We start from the raw sequence: 21,962 nt of genomic DNA on the forward strand, positions 1-21,962 counted from the left end.
TTGGACATTTGAGTCTGAGCTGCCTACAAGACAGCCTGGGCAGGTGTTCAGCAGGCCGTGGACACTCAGGACAAAGTCTGAGCTGGAGACTCCAGGAGGCATACACATGGGGTTGGAAGCAGGGGCTAGGGCAGTTTAACCTCCCAAAGATGCTCACAACATCATCTTCCATCCCAGGTGGTCCTTTTTAGTGACCTTGGCAACCCCCACCAAGCAGTGCAGTCCATTGCTCCACCCCCTTGAATCTGGGCGGATCCTGTGACTGCTTTGACCAGTAGGACGTGGGGATGGAAGGTTTGACCAATGGGACATAGGGATGAAAGGTTTGACCAATAGGACATAGGGGTGGAAGGCTTGACCAATAGAACACAGGGATGGAAGGCTTAACCAATAGAATGCAGGGATGGAAGGCTTGACCAATAGAACGCAGGGATGGAAACCTTGACCAATAGAATGCAGGGATGAAAGGCATGCCCAGCCAGGTCCAGGAGTGGCCCTTAACTGTCCTGGTAGCTTCTGCTTCCAGGCTCTCAGAGGCCAGCCACCATGTTTCAAGTGAAGGTTGTCCAAGACCGCTGTTATGTAAGAAACCCAAGCCATGTGGAGACAAAGAGAGTGGTCGAGGAGCACTGAGGCCCAGCACGTTCCTGAAGAAGCCATTTTGTAAGTGAATCCTCCAAACCCTGACCCTGACTGATACCACTGAGATCAGATGCAGGCTGTCTAGGTGAACTCTTGCTGGTACCCAAGAGCTGCACAGATTTAAGCTATTAAATCCGGAGATAGTTTGTTATTCAGCAAGGTAAATAATCAACCAAGACAATAGCAAATGGCCCACTGAGCAAGCGGATCCTGCGACAGGGGGACAGGTAGAGGAACGGGGGGTCCAGACTCACCTCTCAGAATAATCCCAGAGCCAGGAGGAGAGCTTTGAGGTATGAGTGTCGACAGTATTGCTTCTTCTTCATTTTTACACCACTATTTCCTTCTAGATGGAGAGAGCTCAGTTAGCATAACACTCGTAGCCTCTCTCTGCTCCTGCACCGACTCCCAGCCCCCACCCCCAGGAAGAGTTGCTCAATCCGGTTGGTCAATTTAGAAGGAGAAAGTGGACACGTGTGACTAAGCCCTTTCCTGCCTCTTCCCCTGCTCTGTTCCCCCCACACCAAGTTTTACAAGGTAGCCCTGCAGTTCCCTGTGCATCTCCCCTCTGTCCTGTGAACTCTGGCTACCTTATTCTCCCCAGACTCTCAGCATTGTTGCTCAACTCAGGGAGTCTGCCAGGCTCTGCCTGGGTCGCCCTTCCCTACACTGCGGCCTGGAAACTCTCTCCAGGCATTAAGCTGGAACAATCTTAAGGCTCACTTCATTTGTATCCATCCTTCAGGGGTCACTGTCCTACCCTCCTTCCTTCCTTCCTTCATCATTGAACCTTGACAGTTTATGAGGTAGGTACTCGTATCCCTATTTTATTATCCCCATTTTACAGATACACCGATATGAGGCAGGCACCAGCATTACGCTCATTTCACAGATGAGTAAACTGAGGCTTAGAGAGGTTAAGTGACATGTACAAGGTTGCTTAGCAAGGAGCAGGACCAGAACTTGGACCTGGTTCTTTCTTTCTTGCAGGATCTGAAACACTGCACTCTACTACCTCTCCAAATGCATGCCATAACCAAATGTAACTCTTCCAGGTCATTCTCCACTGCCCAGGTTGTTGTATTTCTGTGTCCTTATCTAAAACAATAGGGAATAAGAACCTGCCCTGCAGAAATAATAACATGAATGAGCAAGATATACTGACCTCGATATTTATTGAAGTTTCGTTTATAATTTTAAAAAACTGGAAACAATATGTGCCCATCAAGAAGAGGATGCTTAGGGACTTCCCTGGTGGTCTAGTGGTTAAGACTCCACACTTCCAATGCAAGGGGCGTGGGTTTGATCCCTGGTCAGGGAACTAAGATCCCACATGCCCTGCGGTGCTGCCAAAAAAAAAAAAAAAAAAAAAAAAGAAGAGGATGCTTAAATACATTCTGATACATCCATACAATGGAGTGCTGCACAGCTGTTAAAAAGTATCAGGAAGATTTATATGTATTGGCATTAAAGATGTTCAGTCTCTCTCTATACATATACACATACATATATATGTAAAATGATAGTACGTTGCTTTTTAAAACAATCTATGTATCTATCGATATCTCCAGTCCCAGCAGGTCCATGAGGAGAGCATTGATCTGCTCCAGGCAGCCACTCAGGGACCCAGACTCCTTCCATCTTCCATCCTTCATCACAGCAGAAGGAGAAGAGAGAGAATAGAGGATCAGGTGTGGGAGATTTTTATGGGCTGGGCGTGGAAGTGACAATCATTACTTCAACCATATTCCATTGTCCACCCTTCAGCATATGGCCACTCCTCACCACAGGGGAGGCTGGGAGATGTCGTCTAGCTGTATGCCAGTAGGTGGGCTTGGTGAGCATCTAGCCAGCCTCGGTTGCACCAACTGATACGTACCTTTTAAACCGATTCATATATAAAAAAAAATAAGTATGTGCATGGATATATTTTTAATATGGAAAAGCCTGGAAGGATGTGTTAAGCCGTTCCCTCTCATGAGTAAAAGGGAGACTCTCACTTTATATGTCTGTATGTTATTTTTCAAAATGATGGCACGTATTTTCTGTGATTAACACTTAAAGATTTGTATGGGACTTCCTTGGTGGTCTAGTAAGACTTTGTGCCCCCAATGGAGGGGGCCAGGGTTCGATCCTTGATCGGGGAACTAGATCCCACATGCATGCCGCAACTAAGAGTCTGCATGCTGCAACTAAAGATCCCGCATGCCACAACTAAGACCAAGCGCAGCCTAAATAAATAAATAAATAATTTTTTTTTTAAAACCACACTTAAAGATTTGTAAAATGATATTATGTTGCTTTTCTTAAAAATGGCTTTGAGCTACAGTAATCAAGACAGCATGGTACTGGCACAAAAACAGAAATACAGATCCATATATATGGAATCTAAAAAAAAAAAAAGGTTCTGAAGAACCTAGGGGCAGGACAGGAATAAAGATGCAGACATAAAGAATGGACTTGAGGACACAGGGAGGGGGAAGGGTAAGCTGTGACAAAGTGAGAGAGTGGCATGGACATATATACACTACCAAACGTAAAATAGATAGCTAGTGGGAAGCAGCCGCATAGCACAGGGAGATCAGCTCGGTGCTTTGTGTCCACCTAGAGGGGTGGGATAGGGAGGGCGGGAGGGAGACGCAAGAGGGAGGAGATATATGTATACGTATAGCTGATTCACTTTGTTATACAGCAGAAACTAACACACCATTGTAAAACAATTATACTCCAATAAAGATGTTTTTTTAAAAAATGGCTTTGAGCCAACGGAGTTTAGAATTTTAAATGTTCACTAGGGGGCAGGAGAGATGCGTGTTTTGTGTGCTTCTGCTATTTGCTAATCGCCATTTACTACACTTCTTGCATAATTTCCTCCTTCAGCAGGCCATTTGTAACGTTTGCTGAACTGTTTAAGAAAATGACAGCACAGCTTCCCTGGTGGTGCAGTGGTTAAGAATCCACCTGCCAATGCAGGGGACAAGGGTTTGAGCCCTGGTCTGGGAAGCTCCCACATGCTGCGGAGCAACTAAGCCCGTGCGCCACAACTTTTGAGCCTGCGTGCCACAACTACTGAAGCCCGCACACCTAGAGCCCGTGCTCCACAACAAGAGAAGCCACTGCAATGAGAAGCCTGTGCACCGCAAAGAAGAGTAGCCCCCGCTTGCCGCGACTAGAGAAAGCCCGTGTGCAGCAACGAAGACCCAACACAGCCAAAAATAAATAAAATAAATAAATTTTTTTTAAAAAGAAAGAAAATAACAGCACCCAGGCCGCGCACACTGGTGGGCTTCAGCTATGGGCTCAACCATCCCATTTTAATCGGATCCTCAAGGCTGTGGTTGCTTATGTGTCAGGATTGAAAATGTGTGTGTTTCATACTAGCTTTCGAGCACCCAGAGCAAGAAGTCTGTTAACTTGCCTGAGAAAAGGCCAAAGTACCGTGAAGCCAAGGTACTGCCTGCTCTGCTGGGATCAGTCTAGGAGATGCCACGTTTAGATCAAGGAGTGATGACCCAGACATCTGTCCCCACCTTTTTGAGGATGTATGTGGACTCTTCCCCAGTCTCCTGAGCATGGCAACCAGATCGGGGATTAAACCATTTGGGGGCACGGGGGAATGTTGGGGAACTCTTGCTCACAGGAATGAATAATGAGCAAAATCTCAATGAAAACAAAACCACTAATGTCATCTAAAGTCACTAAAACATTTGTCTCCTCTATTTGGACTTTCCTGATGCTCTGAATCGGGATGAATACCCTCACACCCAGACAACACGGTGGGCACCCCCCGCTGGAATGTTCATCATAGCCAGTCTCAGAAGAGTTTGTTGGGGACTGAGAGTTCCACCCCCAATTCCCGTGGATCTGCTGGAGACCAGGAACCAGGTCTTGTTTGTCTTTGTTCTTCTCATGAGGCCAGGACGCTGAGGACATGCAATCTATGTGAATGGAATGGAACTGAACTGAACAAATATGGAGCGTCATGTAAAATACTGTGGGGTACCTAAAGAGAAGTCTGGGTTAGGGAAGTTGTAGCACAATGGTTAAAACATGAGCCTGGGGGGAATAAAGTTAAAAAAAAAAAAGTGTGGTGCAGACTGACTACTTACTAGAAGTGTGTCTCTGTGTAACCCGCTCAGCCAAGGGAGTGGAGAAGATGGACGTGGCTGCCCTCCTTCACCAGACCAGGAGGGTTAGACCCCAGCAGCTGTTTGGACTGTGTAACCCTATCCACCTGGCCAGCCCCGATTGGACCGGGGGTGAGCCTCTGACTGGAGCTGGGCCAATCAGATCATCTCTCTTGGAACTCAGGTTTGGGAATGAGCATCCTTCATGGGTCTGGTCTGTTAGCTGAGGTGGGAGAGGAAGGGACCTGGGGGTGAGTGGATAAGGGGCCGTGTGGGCAGTTCAGGTGCCGGTGAGGTATTGCACTTCCTGCCCTTCGGTTCTACCCATGAGATACCTGCGTGCTTTCTAATAAATTCTTCTTTTTGCTGAGCCATTATTAAATTGGTATCTGTAACATGTGACCAAACAAATATTCCCTGATCTAGATCCCACCCTCCCAGGATTACTGTGAGGGTTGAAGCAGTGACCAGCCGCAAGCAGCCCTCATACCATTGCTACTGTTATTAATGGACTCCACCTCCCCTTCTGATCTGCAATAATGATATAGTGAGGAGATCATCTCTGTCCTCAGGGAACTGACGATGTGGTTGGGGAGTTCAGGCAGGTACGTGTGAAGTGATTGTCAGCAATCCAATCTGAGATGAGCCCTGGAGCCACCAGTCTCACTTTGGCTGTTTTTATTTATTTATTTATTTATTTGTCTATCTATTTATTTATTTATTTTTGGCTGTGTTGGGTCTTTATTGCTGCACGCGAGCTTTCTCTAGTTGTGGCGAGCGGGGGCTACTCTTCGTTGCGGTGCGCAGGCTTCTCACTGCGGTGGCTTCTGTTGTTGCGGAGCACAGGCTCTAGGCGTGCGGGCTTCAGTAGTTGTGGCACGTGGGCTTAGTAGTTGTGGCGCACGGGCTTAGTTGCTCTGCGGCATGTGGGATCTTCCTGGGCAAGGGATCAAACCAGTGTCCCCTGCATTGGCAGGGGGATTCTTAACCACTGTGCCACCAGGGAAGCCCCAAAAGCCCCTTCTTAAAAAGGCTCTCTTAGCAGGCTCCTGGCCACCTCGCTGTCCCTTCCACCGTGGATTTTGCAGAGCTGTGTAGTGGTCATCTGGTTCATCGTTCCCTGGACTGTTGGGAGAGGGCTCAGAAGTGCCCTTGCAGGTACTGATTGAGTTCCTTCCCTGTGTTGCTGCCATGTACATAAGCCAGACATGGTCCTAGGACTAATAATGTTTTTCATTTTCTGTATCTTATGATTTTTTTTTACATTGAAATTTTATTTTTATATTACTTATTTATTTTTAATTGAAGTATAGGTGATTTACAATGTTGTGTTAGTTTCAGATGTGCAGCAAAGTGATTCAGTTATGCACACACACACACACACACATATTGAGTATAGTTCCCTGGGCTATACAGTAGGTCCTTTTGGTTACTTATTTTATATATAGTAGCGTATATATGTTAATCCAAAACTCCTAATTTATCCCTCCCTCTCCCTGTCATCTTTGGTAACCATAAGTTTATTTTCCATGTCTGTCTCATGAAGTTTTGACATCTTAAAATTCTTCCTGGCTTGGGAGAGTCTAGCCAATTCTTGGAGATAGGAGAGGGAGCACACCTTTCATTTGCAAACCAACCCATCCCCAATCACCTTATGAGAGGACATGCCTGCCTTCGTATGGTTCTCTAATTTCTTGTATCTGTTATGTAACTCTCACACACCACACCAATATTTCCTCTGCCCTAAGTTATCCCAGGGCCAGGCAACTAGAGTGCACCCCTTTTTCCAGAGCCCATTGGAATTATTCACACTAGTCAATCCTAAACTATTTACCCTGCCCTGCCTTGCCTTTCCTGAAAAAAAAACCCAGTAAAGACGCTGTCCTAAGCTTTCCTGTCACTCCTGCTTCTGCCTCCTGACCACCCTGGTGCTCCCCATGTGGTCCTGCATGGTATGGTGTGCCCCCTTCTCTCAGGAAATGTAAGTAATAAATTCTCCTCTCAGCGGCATTGGCCTCTGCTTGTTGTCACTCAGTCACTTCCATAAATTAAAATCCCATGGGTACAAATGAGACAGTCCGTGCTTGTAGGAGCTCACAGTGTCCTGAAGGGGACAGACATTAAACAGATACAAGAAATTAAAGAACTATATGGAGGTGTGTGCTATCAAAGAGACATATAGGATTCTGCAAGGCTCTTAACCCTCCAAGATGCCAAGATGAATGTCCATGGATTTTGCCTCATCAGCATCTCTTCCCCAGATATTGCTTTGAGCATCACCCGTCCCCACTCCCAGTTGCTGGTTCTGTGGCATCCACTCCCCAGGTTTCTTGCATTTGGTGCAATTCTCAGGCCTGGCCGATTTATGCACCCTACTCCCCCACCCCTTCCCTGCAGTCATTGGCTCAGGGACAGGCATGTGACTCAAACTAGGCTAAGGAGAGTCAGCTGGTACCCAACTCAGCCACTGCACAGAGAGAGATCAGCTGGGAATAGAGCCAACGCAGAGGAGTAATGTCGTAGTTTCAGAGCCTAGAGGTAGCTGTTGGTCCTGGCTGTAACCCTGGTTTGCTAGTTATGATGTCCAACAAACTCCCTTTTTGCCCTAACCGAGCTGAACTGGGTTTCTGACAGTGAAATCAAGCATCCTGACCAGTACAGGGAACTGGCCCTAATGGAGGGCGGGGGTCAGGGAAGGGTTTCCCGTAGAAGTGGCAGTTAAACTGAGAAGTGAAAGATGACTAGGAATTAGCCAGGTAGAGAGGAGGGAGAGAGCATATTTTAGACAAAAAGAGCAGCATGAGGGAAGGCTGTAAGGTAGGAAGAACAAAGCTGTAGTAATTTGTTTGCTTTCATTACCTTGCATGTGTTCTATTATAGCTATAAACACCTCTGATGAATAACCTTTATTAAATAAGCTCCGTGACCCTTATTAACTAACAGTAATGTCCATTTATAAAGTACTTTTAAAAAATTATTATTATTTATTTTATTTATTTATTTTGGTTGTGCTGGGTCTTAGCTGCGGCAGGCAGGCTCCTTAGTTGTGGCTCACCGGCTTCTTAAGTTGCAGCACATGTGCTCCTTAGCTGTGACTCACCGGCTCCTTAGTTGTGGCATGCGTGTGGAATCTAGTTCCCTGACCAGGGATCAAACCTGCGTCCCCTGCATTGGAAGGTGGATTCTTAACCACTGCGCCACTAGGGAAGTCCCTATAAAGTACTTTATTGTTTGAAAATGTCTCATCATTTGATATGTCATGATTTATTGAATATATTTGGTTCCACTCTCACGAACCCCTGACTGGGCCTACTATTCAGACTGATTTTCTGCTTTGCACCCAGACTTTTGGACCTAAAAGGATGACTCAGAAGCCTAGAAGGATTGGGGATGGCTTTGGGAGTCGGGGGGAGGTGGTCTGGGGCCAAGGGCCAGTTTTGCCTGACGATGCAGCTGCCACGAGAGCTGAGCAGTGCGGCTCTGGCTCAGAGCAGCCATTCATCAGCTCGAAAAGAGAGACGAATTTGTCAATCTTTGGCTTTGCCTTTGACCCCTAGAGAGCTGGAACTGAGGACTCTGGAAATTTGGCCGCCACCCAGGGCCAGCTCTCAGTTACAGAATCAGCGAGCCCGCCAGAGTGTGCCGGCAGATGCGAACAGGAATCTCTGCAACGTCAGTTACCTTTCCTTCTCCCCCACCTCTTCCAAACCCTGTTCCCATCACCAGATTATTTATCTGAGGGAAACAGGAGGGAAAACCGAGTTCGTTTTGTGTTACTTCTTTGCACTCCATCTTGGGCCAAGAATAGCGAGCAGGGGCAGGATGTGAACATCTGTTGTGTTACTAAAATTTGTTGTTATTTATACTTGCATTATATGATTTAACTTTGACTCCCCAAGTTACAGACTCTTTGGAGGGAAGAATCGATCGTGCACATTTTTGTAGGACCCATAGCAGCTCACACAGTGCCTAGCCCTAAGTAGGATCTTTGATTCTTAAACCAATGACTTTTTCTGCACTCGTCGCCGTGCTAGAAAAGGCCCACAGCTGAGACCCAGGCTGGAGGATAGCCTGGTCCCCATTTGGAGGTCAAATGAGTAGAGCAGGCAGGGGTCACTGCGTCCTAATGGGCTGGACCCAGACGTTGGCAGGGAGACTCTGGGCCTCTGGGGACACTGAACCTTCAGGGGAGTCTGGCCCAGACCTGGCCAGGTGGCTCCTGCCCTCAGGGACTGCTGAGTCTCAGGTAAGGGGACAGGTCAGGTCAGGCTGAACCCCTAGTCAGGTCAGTCCCCGGCCTGGAGCCTCTGGGAGGGCAGGGAGCACTGGCCAGGTGACTCAGCCAGCAAGGGCTGCCGAGACCCAGATGGAGGGAGGGAGGGGGGATTGGTCCCAGGCCTTGGCATGAACTATGGCCCATCAAGGGGCTCTGAATCCTGGGTGGCGTCGGTCATAGGCCTGGCATGGAGGCTAGAGTTTGTGTGGGAGCTCTGTGTTCCAAGTTGTGAGGGGGCATACCAGGCCCTGGGCAGGGGAGGGCACTGAACCCTGGATTGGGGTGTCAGTCCCAAGCCATGGTATGGAGACTACAGGCCAGTAGCGGGGGGCTGGGGGTGGTGGCTGAGTCTCGGGGGAGAGGGTCACGATAGGCTTTCAGCCAGCAGGGCAAGCTGAGTCCTGGTTGGGATCAGACTCAGGCTTTGAGATGGAGACTCGGGTTCCACGGCAGAGGAGGCTGAGTCTGAGGTGGTGTCCAACTCCAGGCCTTGGCGTGGAGGCACCGCGCGGGCGGGAGACGCTGAGTCCCAGGTGCAGGCGGGGTGGGGTGGGGGGGTCGAGGGGTGGGTCCCTCGCCCTGGCTTGGAGACTCCGGGCCGGCAGGGGGCGCTGAGCTCGCGGCGGCGCGGCAGCCGCCCGGCAGGTGGCGCTCTGGCCGCGGCCGAGGCCAGCGGGCGGGAGGCGGCGGCGGCGGCGGCGGCGCGGCGCGGCGCTGCGGCCGGCTCGCGGGCCCGGGGAAGCGGCGGCGGCGGCGGCGACGGCGGGAGCGGAGGAGGCGGAGCGGCGGCGGCTGGCGGCGGGAGCGGCGGCGGCCCCGGGCGGGCTGGGGCGCCGCTGGCCGAGCGCACAGGCCGCGGCCCGCGGAGCCCGCCATGCCGGCGCGGGTCTGAGGCGCGGCGAGCCAGGGCCGAGGCGAGCGGCGGCCGCGCCGGCCTGTGGCTCCGCAGCGGCCCGGCGCGGGCCCGATGAGCGGCGGCCTCGGCCTCCGGCGCAGCCCGGAAATGTCCGGCAAGATCGAGAAAGCAGGTGAGACGCGCGGCCGGAGCGGGGCGGCCCGTGCCCGGGGCGGCCGGGCGGCCGGGCTCCCGGGGGGCGCGGGCCCGTCGCCGCGCCGGGAGCAGAAGTGAAAGCGCCGCCGGGCCTGCCGGGGCGCGTCTCGGGCGGGCGGCGGGCCGGGCCGCGCGGCGCTCCCCGGGGCGCACGGCCGGCGGGGGCCGGGGTGCAGGCGCAGGGCCCCGCGGCCGGACCGGTCGGTGCCCGCCGCTCGGCCCGCGGCGTGAACTTTGAGACAACGGCTGAGACCGGGGACGGGGCAGGGAACGCGGCCGCGTGCCCGAGTGGCCCGGCGGCGGGCGGTCGTCTTTCAGGCAGTGAACAGAGCAGAGCCATAAAATGTGTCATTTCTGATGAGCCTCGAGTTTATATTTAACCAGAAGTATCCACTTCGGAGGCATCAAAGGAAGTGGGCAGGATGTGTCTGGGCGTTTTCAGGGCGCGGGCGAGCTCTCCTCTGGTATCAAGCTGAGCCCTGGAAGTGGGGCTTGTGGGGAGCCAGTTGGATTGGGGGTGGGTTAGAAGTCTTGATGCCAACCCCATCCCTTTGTGTGCTCCTAGAAATCTCGGAGCCTCGCCTTCCGGTTAGCTGGGTTTTGCCCTGACGGGGATTAGTCTCCAAAGATTCTACTCGGGCCGTGCACCTGGGGCCCAGAGCTTAATTAGCGACACCTTGCAGGGCGCATCCTTGAGTCGCAGGTGAGGGAGGCGGGCGGTCCTGGGCTCCCTAGCGGGGACATCACGGGTTGTCATAACCTGGTACCTTGTCATCATCTTGGCAGCCAAGCTATGGAAGGTGGGAGCTTAGGGGGATGGATAGGGGGAAGGTTACACTGATTTTGGAAGTTGCTGGTTTCCCAGGTTGAACCAGGACACTTTTCGGAGAGGCGCCTCGGAAGTGGACCGAGCCGGCCGTGTAACTTGCAGGCTGTGGCTTGAGCACAGGAAGGAAATTTTCGTCGCCTTCTTTGAGGGTTTTCTGTGTATCCGGCTCTGTGCTGAGCACCTTAAACGTATGCCTTATTAAATCTTCGTAGATTCTCTGTGACAGAGAACGTGGTCCCGGTTTGACAGGCTTGGGGGCTCAATGGCTTTTCGTAGGCCGCCCGGCCAGAGGAAAACGGGCCGGGCCCTGATGCCCTGCTCTCTGAGTGGAAGCCTGGGTGCCCTCCTTGGGGGCAGGGCCCTTGGCTTCAGGTGCTGCTTCTTGGGTATTTCTGTCACTGTTCTTCAGGCCCAGGGCCGTGTCCAGTGACCAGGAGTTTCCTCCTAGCACACATGCCGTTCCAGAAATACCTCTGGTTAATATGTGCAGTGTTTCTCAGCATGCGTCGCGTCTCTGAATGGTATTGATGGGAAATTTGACTGGTTTATTTTCAAAATAGCATTAACAGGGTTTTGTCTAATTATAAGGATAATTGAAAAATTGGTAAATCACGAAAAGCCAAAAGAGCACAATGAAAAGCACCTGCCACCCCACGGGCTGCTTTCCACAGCTCAGCCCTCTCAGATGGGCTGTCACGTGCATCCCCTACTCCCTGGAGAAAGGAGGCCTGAGGCCAGTTCTTTTTGGCCCAGGTTATCCCTGGGCATCTCCATCTGCCGGGGGCTGTAGTAGATGCAGAAGCCAGGGGTGCCTGCCTTCGGAGAAACTTGTCTGTGGGTGGGAGAGCTGGCCCCAGCATCACCCCTGGGCTGCCAGGCCTCGGGAACTGTGGGGCAGCGGGAGGCGGGGCCCGTGGGCACAGGTGAGGGGTGGCCTGTCCGCTGAGGGCATGGGGAAGGCTCTGGAGGAGGGCGAGGGTGCCCCACGTGGAGGTGGGGGAAGAGGCCAAGCAGGGGTTGTGGAAATCTCAGGAGGAAGATGCACGTGGTGGGAGGCGGCTGCGCTGAAAGTGCTGAGGTTGGCAAGACCAGAGATGGCACCTCACGGGGAGCTAGCGGGAGGTCTGTCCTTCTAGTGTGAGGTCTTCTGCTGTGATTCACACACAACTGTCAGGGAAGCCTGGGACACTCTGGAATGAGGGGTACACCTTCTCGGTGGTTTCTTCTGGTCATTGTGGGTGGCTTTCAACTTTGCATTTTGATGAGATATCCCATTCAGTTTCTGTTGGAGTTTTCTAAACGGACCTACTGTGAGGTCACCCGCAAAGTGTTTCCTAAAGGAAGGGTCCTTAGGTGAAGTGGCGCCTCCTGTGAGCAGGTGAACAGGCTTTGGGAGGTTACAGAGCCTGACACCCAGTCAGTGCTCATTGTTGCTGGGTCTCGCCGTTTTCCGTTGACTTGAGCAGAAGAGCTGCTTACGTGTGTTCACGATCTCCTCTCCGATAACGGGGCCAGTGCTTTCATTTCTCAGGGCTGAAGGGAGCCAAGGTGTTTTGAGTGGCAACGAAAACTTTGTGCATCCCTTACAGCCCCGAGACTCTTGCCCATCCTTCCCACCTGATACCTCTCATGAGCCGCAGCCTCTTCAACCTCTGGGGGAGATCTTTTTGAATCTGTCGTGCTGCTTTTCAACCTGTTTACTTACTGAGCAGTGCCTGTCTGGGATGGGGGTGTCATACACACTGCCCTCCTAGGAGGGCCTACCCTTCCGTAGGGACCAGATTGGCTGTCTTCGGTTATCTGCCCTGGGCCCAGTGGGGGATGAAGACAGTCTGGGTTCCAGAGGGTGGCACAGGATCAGCTTGCCCGCTGGTTGGGCCAGTCCAGTTAGGCTTGGTGGAGAAGGGTTGAATTTGGAAGGCCAGGAAGAATGCTGGAGTGGAGGGGGAGGCTCCTTGGTGTCTTCCAGAGATAATGGGGAGGCGGGGAGTGAGTGGAGCCAGACAGATTAGGGAGCTCCCAGGGCGAGCCTTCGGGATGGCCTGGCAAGGAGAAGAGGCGCTTCCCTGGGAACTAAGAGGGACTTGTTCTGGAGGACCCACGCTGGCAGGAGATGTGTGCAGTGCTGAGGCCACTTTCGGGGACCAGTGAATCTGGTTCTGGCGTGTACGCAGTGATGGTGGGTCTCAGTGTGCTCGTGCTTAACTCCCAGCAGATGCACTAAGTGGAGGGAATTGAAGCCTTAATGCTTCTGGAGCTGAAACACCTCTCTTGCCTGGTGCACAGAGGTGACAGACTGGTGGCTGTGGGCTGGATTCAGGCAGTAGATGCGTTGTGTGTGATCCATACATGTTCTTGGAGAAAAAAGAAAGAATTGATGGTCAGTACTTAACAATCAGGAAATGACTCACAAATCTCAGGTTTTTGGTTCTTTTGGAGAATGAGCAGCTCTAGTAACCCTGGGCGCTTGTTCCTACGAGGCCACTGTGGCGGGGACCTCCCACTCCTGCTGCCAGCCCCAGTACTGATTCCTGCTTCCCACTTGGACTGTTGACGTTTGAGTTTGCATCCCTCTCCTTGTGGAAATCACTCGTGTTTGTTTGCTTTTTATCTGGACTTTGAAGTCTTTGCCCCATTCCTTCATGGATTCATTCTTTGATCCCCTTGCTTGGCACCGATCGAGCTCCTGCTGTCCGGCGCTGTGCAAGGCTCTGGGGAGCCAGCGGTGAACTTGGCGGGCATCATGCTGCCACACAGGCCTTACCTCTGGCAGTGTGGGGAGCGCTGAGGGGGGTTACAAGGGATCCCATCAGACTCACGGTGGGAACTGCCTCTGTGATGGGCTGAGATTTTCAGGTGAGCCGTTAGCTGGGTGCAGCAGGGGGGCGTAGGGAAGAAGGTGGCCTCAGTTTCACCGGTTGTACTCATCAGAGAGTCTCAGGTGCTCGTTCCTCAGTTCATTACCAAATAGTTTTTCCAGAACCTCCCAAAGGCCCAGAGTTTCTAGTTCATCCCAGTGTTTGGGATACAAGAAAGATTTGTGCTTCCTGGGCCATACCATCCAACTAGGGCACACAATAAAAGTAGATGTCATGAAGATATAAATTACGCAGGTTTTTCTATTTGTTTGTTTGTTTGGGTGGGGGGTCTTTCCCTGCTGTGTATTTCCAGCAGACCACTGGCAGTCTGTCTAGGAGTTTCATCAATTACCGAACCCTCTGGCCACTCTCTGGGCCCCCTGTGGCCTCAGGCTACTCCGAGGGGCTGCTGAAGCGGCAGCAGGCGCAGCCAGCGCCCTGCCCAAGGGCTGAGTAAATGCGGTGTCTCAGACTCCGGTGCTGTGTGTTTCAGATGTGTGAAGATGCTTTCATTATAAATTAAAATGAAAAATTCACCCTGTCTGCTGTCATAGTAACTTTTTGTCATTATGTATTTTCTCAGAACAGATATAAAGTACAAGTGCAGTCTGTCACATGAGGCTGCACATTTTTGGCCTAGGAAAGAGTCCTTGTAGATCAGCGGTCACTGTATTTTGATCAATTTTAAACTCCTCTCAAATTTTACACTTCCTTTTTTTCCCCACAATTATCCATCTTTGCGCTCAAAATGTATCCAGTCAATAAATACAGCACTCTTACGGCACCTGCTAGTCATTCATTCCCTCACTCCTGTGGCACTTACAGCGACCCTCCACCCTCCTCGTTGGCAAACACTGTGCCGCCTTGCGGTGGCCTGGAGCCAGCAGGAGCCTGGCCCTCCCGGGCTCTCGGTCCAGGGGTAACATCAAGACGGTCTTGAATATTTGTGCAGTTTCTATAGTTTCCGCCTGGAGTGCATTGACAGATGACCTCATTTCAGTTGATCCCTAAAACAAGTCCTGAGGACTAGAGCAGGGCCAGTTATCCCCGTTTTACCCTGAGGGCAGTTCAGGCCCGGGGAAGGTTGGTGATTTGCCTAGGGTCACAACCCTGGTGCAGTGCAGGGCAGCGGGGCGCCCACCTCTGCTCCGACTCCGCCAGTCCTTTTCCAGAGCACCGCTTAGAGCTTCCCATGTTGCTGGAGACGCAGTAACTTTATCTTAATTATTGTTCGTGTTTCTAAGTTTCTTTTCTGGTGTTACAAAAAAAAAAAAAATCTCTGTTAAGTTAGGGTAGGCCAAATGCAGTCTTCAGGCTGCGTGTGATACTGATATCAGCGGCAGTACTGTAAGAAGATAAAAAATAGGGCAGATGCAGGCTAAGTACGTCTTAAACATCAACCGCAGCAACCCCAGGGTTTCCTGGTCTCCTGAGCAGCTGTTGGCAGAGGTGGTTTGAATGGGATTCCTTGTAGCCAGCAGACCTGATAGGAGGCCTGTAAAGATGAGTCATGTATGAGTTTGCAGAAAAATCATCCCCCAAACCAGCCCGGATTGGAGAATGCCTTTGAGCACAGGGCCGGCTGGGGCTTACCTCAGTCCAGCTGAATGTGTTCCCGTTGCCATAATAAGATGACGCGCTGGAAGGAGTAGCGGCCTGGCCGGCCCCTCTGCTACCGCACCCACGCGGCCCCGACCGGGCGCCCGGCTGCCGGGACAGGTGTTCCTCTGACTTGTCATCCACCTTGCCCTGGAGGCTGTTTTATGATTTAAAAAAGAAAGAAACAAACAAAAAACCAGTTTGTGAATTATTAAGGGATCTGTCATCTTAGTTTGTGGTCACTTGCTTTAGACCATTTGACCATTTACGCAATTGTGACCTTGGGAGATTCGTTCCCTTTTCTGGGTCTCATTTTCTCCATCAGTGCCATGAAGCGGGGAGAGGGAGAATCTAAAATTAGTGCTTCCTTGTTTTGTTTTGTTTTAAAGCATCAGGCCTTTTATAACATATAGGAAAGCTCTTAGCCAGCCGTCAGTGGGGAGCACTTTGGACACAGCAAGTCCTTACCGCTCAGCTGTGGCCCCTGAGGCCCCTCCTTGGATCCTCCACCAGCACAGTGTGAAGACCCACTTCCTGGGTGCACTCAGCCTCCTCTTCCAAATCCGCCTTCCTTGAGGCTCTCCGTGCCTTCTCTTCCTCTAGCAGATAGTTAATTCTGTGCGAAGACCCCAGATAAACCCTTTGGATAGAACAATATTGTTCAGCTCGTTCAGAAACCAAAGCCCCAGTTTCCTTTCCTCAAGTTAAAAGTCAACAAATACAGTCTTAAATAGACCGTTAGCCCCTCGAGGGATTGTGCCTGTCTGGCCTACCACGGGGTTGCCGTCACTGTACCTACAACGTAGTAGGTGCTCAGAAACTATCTACTAGTGAATTTAATTCATGTTGTTAAAGAATGAACTTAGGTTTCTGATTCCAAGCCTCAAAATGAACTTTAAATGGAGCTTCTTCTGGGTTTTGAATTGCCAATTGAGATGTTTCTTGGTAAGTTAGTAGGACCAATACTCTGATAAGGGTACGCAGTTAGTTGGGGTTCTGTGTTAACCATATACATTGTGATCAGTGTTCTGGTGTGTTCTTCCGAAAATTGATGAGGGACTGAGATGAAATTCCCAGAACACTCTGTGGGGAGAGCTCTAGGGAGGGATGAGAGGCAGAGGCGCGTGCAGCCCGGATAGTCTGGAGCTCCCGTTTGTGGTGACTCTGAGTGGTTCTGGGGGTGCACAGGAGTGAGGTACTCTTAGGCGGTGCTCATTGGCGTCAGGCAGTTGTGATTTTGCCTTTTTCACTTACAAACCACAGCACCTGCCAGCTCTGCTCTGCCTGCCAGTGTGACCAGCGCCATGATGGGAGGCCCTGTCTGTACTTGTTACCTTTTTCATTTGGCCTCTGAGCGTTATTTCGGACCAGCTCCCTGCACTGTCAGCTTTCTGTTGATGGGCGGTTGTACAGTACGCGCTGTCTTCTAGGGGCTGGAGAGGCAGGCAGGCTGCTGGAGTTCGGCTGGCGCCCCCGTTCTTCTGTATCAGGGGGTTTAAGCAGAGTCTCTCTTGCCACTTCTTCCTCTTTGTGAGTGAAGATGCAGTGGAGAGACTTACCTAAATGGATTAGAAATCTGGCATCAGATGGTCACAATTCCTCTTTCTCCCCCCTTTTTTTCCCAGGCTGTGGTTTGGAAGATAGACGATAGTTCTCTGAACCTGTCCTGTCCTGCAGTCTGGACTGCATCTTTCTAAAATACCGTTACTGTGTCGTAACAGCTCAGACCCTCCGTTCCCATTGGTCCCTTAAAGATGCTCTTTCTCCTTTGCTTTTCATTGGCTTGCTGGCTCCACACAGTCATTTTACGGCAAATTAAGTTTCACGATCAGGAAACTCTACCTTGCTTTTACAGTGTAGACGAAATGGAGCTGTCAAACCCAGGGTGGTGTGTGGTGCCTCCTGGGCCGGGCACAAAAGGGCGGAGTTCAGGCATTTGGCGTGGACTTGACTGGACGCACACTGTGCTGTTAAGGATGGGAGCAGCCCGTGGTCCCCCTGAGCAGAAGTACGGTGCTTGTAGCCTTTGGAAGAAGGAAGGCGTGGACATGGAATGAGAAGACGGGACAGCGGAAGTCCAGTGGAATGAGATGGCGCCGCATAGCCACTTAGTTGGCCCAAAACAAGCAAACAGAAAAACAAACAAAACCTCTGGCTTGCAAACAATGGTTGTATTTATTTGCTGGGTCTGGATGATCACGTGTGCCCTCTCTCCTTCAAGTGACTGTGAATAAATAGATGGATGGTTGTGCATGGGTCATGGATTTGCTGCTCTCAACCTCTCCTTTCAATGATAAATACAAATAAGAGTAGTAGCGAACGTTCATTAAGCACTTACCACGTGCTGGTACCAGGCTCTGTTCTGTGTATTTTACACACATGGTCTCCTTCAATCCTCACAACAGGAGAAAGGTACTGTTACGTTCTCCTTCTACAGAGGACAAAACTCTGACACAGAGCTTTTCTTTTGTGCGTGGGATCCTGAGATCCAAAATAGCTGAGATTTGCCTATGGTCGTACCAAGTTGGGGCCAAGACAGGACTAAAGCCCATTTGATTATGTCCCATTTATCCATATTTTCATTGGCTGTGATGACATTGGACATTGTTCTCTTGGCTTTTGTGACTTGGCTCAAAATGAGCGTCTACATTTCCAGGGACTTCTCCGTCACTGAGGTGGCTGCTACACTGAAAGGGCCACCTGATAATGTTGGAGGGGATGCTTGAGATGACATTGGTCCCCTGGCTATCCTGCTCCAGCTCTCAGGGGGCCAGGAAGCCCTGCTTCTTGCTGGGTGACCTTGGGCAAATTGCTTAATCTTTCTGAGCCTCTGGTGCCTCTGTTGTAACCTGATGGGCGGGGGGACAAACCCATTTCCAAGCCCTTTCTAATGCTGATTCTTTGTGAGTCTAGTCTGCAGTATAAAGGGCGGTGTGTGTTAGGGTAGTTTTGTTGGTTTTTACCGACACTAGTGTTGCAGGGCATGTAACTGTTCATCATCATGATAAAACTTACATGATCCTTTGTAGCTTTCAAAACACTATTATAGGCATCAGTTTTTTTGCTCTTGTTTTTGGTTTTGTTTGTCTGTTTTGTTATTAAAAGGTATTAGAGTAACACAGCATTTTTCCCAAATGAGAAGGGTGACTGCTTACGATTGTTGAGTACTTCCTGTGTCCTTGGGAGTTTTACCTTCTTATTTTTTAGTTTTTTAAAATTAATTTATTTGGCTGCAGGAGGATCTAGTTCCTGGACCAGGGATCGAACCTGGGCCCCCCGCATTGGGAGTGGGAGTCTTCTTCTTTTTTAAAGATTTATTTTATTATTTATTTACTTAATTTATTTTTGTCTGCATTGGGTCTTAGTTGCAGCACGCAGGCTTCTCTCTAGTTGTGGAGTGCGGGTTTTCTCTTCTCTAGTTGTGACGCGCAGGCTCCAGGGCGCGTGGGCTCCATAGTCTGTGGCACTCGGTCTCTAGTTGAGGCGGGCGAGCTCAGTAGTTGTGTCGCGCATGGGCTTAGTTGCCCCGCGGCATGTGGGATCTTAGTTCCCTGACCAGGGATCGAACCCGCATCCCCTGCACTCTAAGGCAGATTTTTTTTTACCACTGGACCACCAGGGAAGTCTCTCAGAATTTTACCTTCTGATACTTGTATGATTTAATTAGGTCTATTGTTATAAAGAAAGAGATGGCAAGTGTTGTGCCATTTGACAGCTGAAGAAAGGGAGGCAGGTGGCAAGTTGAGTGAGAGGTAGAACTGGTTGGGGAACTTGGGTTTCCTTCATCCCTTCTCTTCCCTGCCTTCGTGTGTGCTCCCCTGGTCCCACTGAGAGTCTGGATCTGGGGTCTGCTGCTCTTCTACCACAGAGCCACAGGGAGGCTGGCTGGAAGGCACTGTCATTGTCTTTGGTTGGAACCTGCTCTGGGATTCCCCTGGGGCTTTCCAACCTCTCTGCAGGACTGTTAAGGTGAATTCACATCTGCCTACAGATTTATGAAGCAGCTCCTGCTTTTTCCATTATAGAGGTGGCTTAAAAAGTACATTTGCTGAGGGCCTCCCTGGTGGCGCAGTGGTTGAGAGTCCGCCTGCCGATGCAGGGGATATGGGTTCGTACCCCGGTCTGGGAGGATCCCATATGCCGCGGAGCGGCTGGGCCCGTGAGCCGTGGCCGCTGGGCCTGCGCGTCCGGAGCCTGTGCTCCGCAACGGGAGAGGCCACAGCAGTGAGAGGCCCGCATACCGCAAAAAGAAAAAAAAAAAAAAAAAAAAAAAAAAAAAAAAAAAAAAAAAAAAAAAAAGTACATTTGCTGAAAATATTGCAAGGGAATCTACTTTGGATGTAAACCAGTGGGAAGTAGCCCTTAGTCGACATAGCTCTGTCCACCCACCTACACACTCACCCATCCATACATGCACCCAACACGTCTTCATCCATACAGCATTGGCTGAATGCTCACCAAGTGTCCAGCAGCCCTCCAATGCAATGAGGGTACTGAGAAGTTTGGAGGCATCTGTGCCCTTAGGGAGTTGAGAATCTGGCCACCGCATTTGCTGTGTGCAGGAGACTTTTGATCTAGCTTTCATACTTTTCTTAACACTCATCCATGTTAGAGGCAGCATGAGCCTGGGCTGGAGGTCAGGAGACCTGCTTCATGGCCCCTGGGTCTGCAGGGGTCCCTCTGAGCCCTCTGAGCCCTCAGTCTCCCCATCTGTGAAATGAGAGAGTGGACTCATGGAGCAGGGATGGGGAGCTTCGACTGAGTCCTAAAGCTGTAGTTTTGGATCCCAGCTCTCCCGTGGAACAGTGGAATCCTGGGCCAGTTGCTTTGCGTGTCTGAGCCTCAGTTCCTTATCTGTAAAATGGAAAAGAATTATAACAGTGCCTACCTTATGGTGTTGAGAGAGGGTTAAATGAGATGATGTACAGTAAAGCATGTTAGCAGAGTCTTGACACAATAAACATTAGCTTTTGTTCCTACCTCGTGTCCCCTTCTGCTCTAAAATTACCGTTTCCTTTAAAATGGTCATATGGTAAGTGAAGTTCGGACCTCAGCACTCACAGAAGAAGGGGAGGTCTCTGGCTATTGAGGTATTTCCTTGCAGGGTGTCTGTCTGTCTGTCCGTCTCTCTCTCTCTCAAGTTGAATTCCAGGGAATAGGTTTTTAGGACTAAATAATAAACCTCCAAAGAGATAATTTATGGGAAGAGTTGATGGCATTTCATTTCAACTACACACGTGGCCCCAGCACGTGCAGTAGATGGAGGAAAAGTCCTGATTATATCCTTTTGTAAGTCTGTCTGAAAGGAACGGGCCTGTGCTCGTGGGCAGCGGCTTATCTCAGAGCCTGAGCAGGTCACCAGCAGGTAGGCTTTTGCTCCATCCCTAGAGACACCACCTCAGTTTCTCCTTGTAGGGGTGACTCTCAGGGTCAACAAAACCATCTTTATTCAACACTGAACGTGAAATCATCACGAGATGTTGCTTTTGTTTTGTGACAGCTAAAACACCACAAGCCATTCAAGGGCCTTGTGTACAGGTAACTTACAAATTGCATTGAACGTGGCAAGTGGGGTGGCTTCATACCCTATAGTCCCCTTCCTTGATTAATTTTCACAGTTGAGATAAATGCAGAAATTCTAGTGTATTGTTCTGAGTCTTCCTTAACCTGTGCTCTCTTGGGCCTTTCTGATAAGTGAAAGTAAATGTGTGTAGTCTGCTTGCAGTTTTGTCAGTTCAACTAGCTCAAAGCACACAGCTATTTGCAGAGAGACCAAAGCCCAGCCAACCCTTTTCACTCGCTTCAGTCACTTCGTCCTGGACCTCATTTAATTACCATAACCACACCAGTGTGTGCTTCTGCCTCAGCTTGTCACGACTACCTTGCAAATACTGATTCTCTGAGGTCATCAGAAAACCAGAGGTGCAGATCAAAAGCATGCTTTCCTGCATGAGCTCTCCTTGTTTTATTCTGTTTATGGGGAGCTGTCTGTTACTTACCCTAAATGTGCAAGATTGTAGAATGAAGTTTTTATATTTGACCAAGATAGGAATTGGACTAGGAACCTGGGCTCCGTTTCAGGCCTGTGTTGCAGGGAGGCCAAAGTACTGGTCCCAGCTTGGTAGTGAAATGCACCTGCTCCTGGGGAAGTTGTGTAGACTAAAATCATCTCGGGGAACATATGAAGTCACTGTCACCAGGAATGCTTGGAACTGTGGCATTTTTGGGATGATGGAGAGAGAACCAGCCTGAGTGTCTGGAGCCTTCCCTTCTGGCCTGGCACTGTCACAGATGTGCTGTGTCCTCTGTGTTCCTTGAACAGGAACAGTGGTTCTTGAGCTTTTTGAGATCCTAAGTGCTGCGAAGGATCTGATGGAAGCCCTGTGGACCCCACCCCAGGGAGACAGATTATGTGTGGATGTGGTTCTGCCAACACCGAATTCCTCCTACTGTATGATCCATCATAATTTACACACACCCCAGGTCTTGGAAAGATCGAATGGGACCTTGGGTATCTGAATAATCAGGACTTAGTTTCTCCTAGTTCAGTCAGACCTGGGCTCAGGTGACAGTCGATATT

General features: G+C 50.5%; 1 protein-coding gene across 9 annotated transcripts in view; it reads left to right on the top strand.

Annotated features, from left to right (window-relative positions):
- Positions 1–461: 461 nt before the first annotated feature.
- The window catches only part of RAPGEF1 (Rap guanine nucleotide exchange factor 1), a gene marked incomplete at its 5' end in the record, with an annotated part of 150,665 nt that continues 129,164 nt past the window's right edge, over positions 462–21,962 (top strand). For 2 of the 9 annotated variants that reach the window (XM_081238069.1, XM_081238073.1), the window contains 2 exons: positions 513–663; positions 5,812–5,927. In XM_081238069.1, coding sequence (XP_081094195.1) covers positions 599–663; positions 5,812–5,927 — 181 coding nt within the window. Of the gene's footprint in view, positions 664–5,811; positions 5,928–9,885; positions 10,074–21,962 lie in introns of those variants that run through there. The other 7 variants (XM_081238072.1, XM_081238077.1, XM_081238071.1 and 4 more) reach the window with 7 other exon arrangements.

This window comes from Mesoplodon bidens (genome assembly GCF_964165515.1).
Source record: "Mesoplodon bidens genome assembly, chromosome: 6".
Lineage (NCBI taxonomy): Eukaryota > Metazoa > Chordata > Mammalia > Artiodactyla > Ziphiidae > Mesoplodon > Mesoplodon bidens.